The sequence below is a fragment of the Centroberyx affinis genome, unplaced genomic scaffold (genome assembly GCF_046629955.1).
Source record: "Centroberyx affinis isolate AG114_WGS23_722 - 3 ecotype Tasmania unplaced genomic scaffold, CSIRO-AGI_Caff_v1 ptg005132l_1, whole genome shotgun sequence".
Taxonomy (NCBI): domain Eukaryota; kingdom Metazoa; phylum Chordata; class Actinopteri; order Beryciformes; family Berycidae; genus Centroberyx; species Centroberyx affinis.
In genome coordinates this window covers 120871-127621 of record NW_027282546.1, presented here as the reverse complement: position 1 = coordinate 127621, position 6751 = coordinate 120871, and the positions used below count along the sequence as shown (strand labels likewise).

Genomic DNA, 6751 nt, shown 5'->3' with positions numbered 1-6751 from the left:
GTGTCTTTCTCTTTCCAGAAGAAGAAGGGTGGGATGGAGACGGATGACTTCAGGGCCTGCCTGATATCTATGGGTTATGATGTGGTAAACATGCACACACACACACACACACACACACACACACAGTGGCAGATGTTTTCAGTGATTGTACACAACAGTGGTTCTCAAACTGGGCTCTGGGAGTTCCAGGGGTCCTTGAGGGGTTTCCAGGGGTTCCCCAGTAAAACAGGGGAGTAGTTTATTCCACAATAGTATAATTCAATAATTATCCTATGCTTATTATTCGATATGACGGCATGATTTAATTCACTAATTATCCCAATTAGAGAACACTCTCACCACTATTACACGTACAGTGTAGTGTGTAGTGTAGTGTGTCTATTCAGTCTTTGGGGTCTAATGTGGGTCTATTTGGTCTCTGGGGTCTAATGTGTGTCTTTGTGGTGTCTGTGGTCTAATATGGGTCTGTTTGGTGTCTGTGGTATGTAGATTCAATGTTGTGGGGCTGTTAGACTCTTATTCTTGTTTCTTACAGCGGCAGCATGGTCCGGGGGAGAAATACTATACGGGGCAGTTACTATAGGGAACGACTAAATGATTATAGAAACACTATAGGCAGCACTTACTATGGGAAATGACTGAAATATTATAGAAAAACTATAGGCAGCACTTACTATAGGAAATGACTGAATGAGTATAGAAACACTATAGGCAGCAGTTACTATAGGAAATGACTGAATGATTATAGAAACACTATAGGCAGCACTTACTATAGGAAATGACTGAATGAGTATAGAAACACTATAGGCAGCAGTTACTATAGGAAATGACTGAATGATTATAGAAACACTATAGGCAGCAGTTACTATAGAAATGACTGAATGATTATAGAAACACTATAGGCAGCAGTTACTGTAGGAAATGACTGAATGATTATAGAAACACGATAGGCAGCACTTACTATAGAAATGACTGAATGAGTATAGAAACACTATAGGCAGCAGTGTGTCTGTGAAGAAAATGTGTAAATCTGATGTTAAGTGAGGCTAAACATTAATTTGCATACTAAGAACTTAAGGTAATTATTTTTAGTTTGATGGCCCGTAAAAATAGTTTTGGCTGGTACATTTTCTCAGTTTACCTGTTATTGGCAGATGGTTCAAAAAGTTACTTTTGCACACACACATACATATACATGTACCCTCACCTTGTTAGAATGAAAGGTCTTAGGAGGTTTAGGATTACAGTGGTTCTCAACCTTTTTCATGTCAAGGACCCTAATTTAGTCCACATTAGAGCCACAGACCCCCATTTGATGAGATTTTGTCTCTTGAACCCGAATATAAGAATATTTTTGTTAGATATGATTTTGTCCAGAATTCCATGACTATCTGCATTGTAGGTAGAGAGATAACAGTGAAACTAAGATCAAAATAGTCATTCTTTTGACATTCTCTATTTGTGTTAACTTCTTGTAAATTAAATATTGGTGAAGTTTAACAATTCATCACTTTGCTGGGGACCCCCTGGAACCCCCTCAAGGACCCACATTGAGAACCACTGACCTCCAGCAAGGAGAGATACCTGCCACCCAGTTAGTAAACCCGTCAGTCAGTCAGCCAGTGAGTGAGTCAGTAAACCAGTAAGTCAGTCAGTGAGTAAACCAGTCAGTGAACCAGTCAGTCAGTCACTTTAAGATACAATGCATATAAACCATCAAGCTGTTACTGATGGGTCTGTAATCCAAACAGCTTGAACTTGAACTCATTCCGCAGCCCTACTTAAGAAAAAATATCAATCTTCATAACAGTAAAACACAAAAGCACATATTCACATGATATTTTGAGGTCCGTGGATGTTTGATAACTCCTCTCGTTGTGCAGGGGGAGGCGGAGTTTGCCCGGATCATGAGTCTGGTGGACCCCAACAGCACAGGCAAAGTCACCTTCCAGGCCTTCATCAACTTCATGACCAGAGAAACGGCCGAGTCCGACACCGCCGTGCACGTCGTCGCCTCCTTCAGGATACTAGCGGCCGATAAGGTGAGGGATGGATGGATGGATGGATGAAAGGATGGAAAGATGGATGGATAGCCTTTATCTCATCAAGTCTGGACTAACTGCAACGCACTCTTCACTGGGAGGAGCCTAGCAGGAGCATCCAGAAGCTCCAGTACATTCACATAAATGCTGCCAGGATCCTGATGAGAGTGTGATAACACAAATACATAAAAGTCCTGCTACTAACTTACCAATGCATTAATGCAGTGATTCTCAACCTTTTTAGAGAGATAACAGTGAAACTATGATCAAAACAGTCATTCTTCTACATTATCTAACTGTGTTAACTTGTAAATTAAATAATAGTGAAGTTTAACAATTCATCAATTTGCTGGGGACCCCCTGGAACCCCCTCAAGGACCCCTGGTGGTCCCCGGACCCCACGTTGAGAAACACTGCATTAATGGACATGCACCTCCCTACCTAAAAGAACCGATTACCCCGCAAACCTCCATCCGCACTCTCAGATCTGGCAGCAGCTTGCTCCTCCGAGCCCCCAGTACCAAGCTCCACACCAAAAAAAAAAAAAAGATAAAAAGTTGAATATTTTAAAAAGTATAAAAAATACCGAAAAGGTGAATACAAGCACCATACAAGCTTGTACGGTGCTTGTATTCACTTGTATTAGGTACACTAGAGCGCTCGCTCACTGTTTAAGGGACACTTCTGTATTTTGCTTCAATTAGTCACTTCCTGTGTGGAGAAGATTTGTCAAACTATAGTAGTTATAGAATAGGGCTGGGGGATATGGTTGAAATCAATATCATGATAATCATAAGGATTTTTCTCGATATCAATATATATCACGATATGGCTCACATATGCAAAATCACGTTAAATAATCAAATGAATGTTCATCTCATTGAACCGAATGGTAATGTTAGGTGTGATGTCAAACAAAACTGAAATATTCAAATAATATTCCTACCATACCATCATTTTATCAGAGTTTTTAAGTAAAATTTGCTTGTCATCATCAATTTAGACAGCAGAAATGTGTGTCACGATATTAAAATATCTTCATATCATCACAATATGATTCCACTGAAAGACGATAAACGATAATATTGAATTATCGTCCAGCCCTATTATAGAAGCAAAATATTCTAATATCTCAAAATTGACCAATCCACCCAAAATGTCCATTCCTTAAAGGTTAATAAGCAAAGCAAAAGCTGAAGCAAAATCAGAGCTGTATGCATTTTTAATTATTTCATGATTTGACTTTTCTTTTCTTTTCTTTTTTTTCTTTTTTAAATAATGTTCTATAATTGTATGTAACCTTGATACTTTCCTTTTTTTTTTTCTCTTACTAAAAGCCTAACTAGGGACAGGAGTTGGAAACTAGCAATAGCTATAATCTCTGTATGCGGGACATCGGTTACATCAACTTGTTTGTAACGAGTTGAAGTGGTACTATGTTAACTTGCATTGTCCCTATCAAATAAACTATATAAATAAAAAATAAAAAAAATATTTGTCTCTCTCTGCCCAGCCTTACATTCTGTTGGAGGAGCTGCGTAGGGAGCTTCCTCCAGACCAGGCTGACTACTGCATCTCCCGGATGCCTCTGTACTCTGGACCTGATGGAGTACCGGGAGCGCTAGACTACACTGCCTTCTCCACCACCCTGTATGGAGAAAGCGATCTCTAACAGCCATCACACACACACACACACACACACACACAGGCACGCACACATACATACACACACACATACCAGGGATATGCTCAAAAAGGGATATGCTCATCAAAGTCAGTGGCTTCCTATTTTGTAACCCTAATCTTCATTGGACACAGGTCAAATATGATTAAAATACTTTCCACTGTTTGTTTGTTCTTCTTAAAGGTGCTACATCGAGCATTTTAAAGCTGGGGTAGGTAATATTTGGGGACATATTCTTTACATCCCAACAGCTATCGATAAATCAAATGCTCTGAGAAAAAAAATCTGGTTTCTGTGACTGTCCCAGGCCCTGTAGTCAGCCACTGCAAAATCTCAGGGCGCCTGAATCTTAACAACCAATCAGGACAGCTCTCTGCAAGGAGGCGTCCCTACCTGCCTGTCAATCACACGTGCACATAGCTCTGTCTAGTTCTGACCACCATACACCATACCAAAGCCATACTCCAAACTGAATACTGGGACTGGAATAAACTAAGGAAACCAGTTTTTTTCCCCCATTGCATAGGACCTGTTCATCAGGAAGGAGCCACACTCAGGCCACATCCACACTAATACATTTTCGTTTTAAAACGGCTTTTTAAAACGAAAACCATCTCCGTCCACACGAGCGTTTCAGAAATAATCTCCGCCCATACTAACACGCCTGAAAACACATATCACATGACCATTCACGTACACTGGGCATGAGCGTGCCGGTGTAAACAGGAAGCAGATTGTCTACTCTGCGGTTGGTTGCTTAGTTGCAGAAAATACTACGGAGGAAGAACAGCAATGGGCGAAAAGTACAACCAGAGATTTCTTTGCTTAGTCAGCAACGCCTGTAATTCGTTATCCATGTTGAATTAACCAGCGGTAGTCAAGGCTGATGTCGTTTGTTTTCTTCCGGAAAAGGGTCACGTGATAGGGGCGTGACGAATCAGGGAAGGACACGTCGTGACTGATAAGACCCAATCAGGAAGTGAACGTGGGGAGTCTGCGTCATCGTTTCCAAAAGTCTCCGTTTCCGCCCGTCCGGACTGAAACGCAATCCCGGAGTTTTCGAACTAAATCGGGGTCAGCAGCGTTTTCAAAAGTCTCCGTTTTAGGGATCCCAAAACGCCGGAGCAGTGCGGACGCTAGGCGTAAACGTAGCAAAAGTTATGCGTTTTAAAACGAAAACGTATTAGTGTGGATGTGGCCTCAGGTCAGTCAGTCAACCGGTGTTAGGTAGCTATGGCTTTGCAACTGTTAGTAATCTGTATGTGACAACTAGACTGAGCTAGCAGAGCTGTGTTTTGCATAACAGGTGTGGAAATGATCAAGTTTGCCCAGAAGGCGCTCTCTCTCCCCAGTGTAGAGTGAACCTTGCTTGACCAAGGTTTGTGGCATTGTGTGTTTATAACCACAATGACTAGTCTATGTTGACTAAATACATTTTTGCTTTTGAATGTTTTAATCACAACTACGTGGAGCTAGCAGAGCTGTGTTTTGTGTAAAAGATTTGGAGTTCATTAAATTGGCCCCGTCTCTCATGTACGCGCCTGAGCCTCGAGTTACGAGAGAGGGGGTTCTATACTTTCCAATTTATGCTAATTTCTCCAAAGTTGCCGAACATTGAACAATGCATCATTACCACATTCATTTTGGGACATAAGCATGATTACCGTGATCAAATGTGACCATCACTGAGAAGATTGATTTTTTTTTTTTTACAGCACAAAGATATTGCTTGACAGTACAAAACAGGAAGTGTTTTTACTTTGCAAGTAATCCACAACTTCATTCCAGTGTAACTATTGTACCTGCATAGATTGAACTTGATGTTTGCCTATCTTTTCTGAATGCATATTGGCTGTTATCCTTCCTCTGGCACTTCAAAACAGACAACATGGAGGGGGAGGGTACACAAGTAGCAACATCATCTGTGTAACAGGAAGCATGGGAAATCTTAATTTCAAGAAAGACAATATGCTACACGTAGACCCTTTAAGTGTCAGAGGAGTGGGGTTTGCCACATAGGACTGTAAAATTGGTGCCAAAAAGTGCACTAAAGTCAAGTTAGTGTACTAACTTACCAGTCACTCTGAGAATCGTCCTGATGCAGTGTAGCCTATCCCACCATCTCATACTACAGGTTAAAACAAATGCTAAGAATTACTTGCAGCTACTATCTGACATAGGCATGATTAGATCTGTTCATAGTTTGAAAATACATACATTGAAAATACAACAGTTTTCTTTATTACTTGTCATTTTCATTTGAATGCAGTATTTTTGTCCATATCGGGATCCAGTAGGAATGGTGACTCCCTGTTTCCAGAGAGCTGATGGTCAGGAGGCGGGCCTTTCATCCGTTTTGATCCGATACCCTGAACTGAACCTGCTCCGGAGCAGGTTAGCCGTGCAGCATCAGAATCAGAATCAGAATCAGAAATACTTTATTGATCCCCGAGGGGAAATTGGGTTACATTGCAGCTGCTCACATTGTAGAAGTGAATATATACAAGCGTAGAGAAATTATAAGAAACTATAAGAAAAATAGAAATACGAAAGTAAGAAATATGTAAAATATGTGCATTATACTACAATATATAACAATGAGTATAAAAATAATAATAATAATATAGAAATAAGAGAAATAAGAATTCTGTACAATATGCATCATACTCCCAATATATACATAGGTTACCATGGTGATCTACCCCGGTAAAAAGTGAGCCGCCTTTGTGAGACTGAAAAGCCAGGGTTAAACCCAAAGTTAGTTCGCTAATCTCGCTTCGTGAGACAGGCCACTGCTCTTTGCAATGTTTGTCAACTGACCATGCTGATGTTATGAATGGTATTATTGATCCCATGCATGTCCACAAAAATTGAAGAATCCTACAGTATAAAAACTCAGTGAATGCAATCAACGTCCAGATAACATGTATCTAGATTACAAAGTGCTAGTACCTGAGTTACTTGATCAGATCCTGATAAATAAGAAACATGAGATTATACATTGTTGAGGTGTATTTGTTGCAGG

The 6751-nt window shown here is 40.4% G+C and overlaps 1 protein-coding gene across 1 annotated transcript; it reads left to right on the top strand.

Annotated features, from left to right (window-relative positions):
• The first annotated feature begins 33 nt into the window (after positions 1–33).
• LOC139666803 (alpha-actinin-2-like) lies at positions 34–3714 on the top strand. The gene is made up of 3 exons (XM_071546122.1): positions 34–95; positions 1880–2042; positions 3556–3714. The coding sequence occupies exons 1-3, from the start codon at positions 34–36 to the stop codon at positions 3712–3714; spliced, it is 384 nt and encodes a 127-aa protein (XP_071402223.1).
• Positions 3715–6751: the final 3037 nt, after the last annotated feature.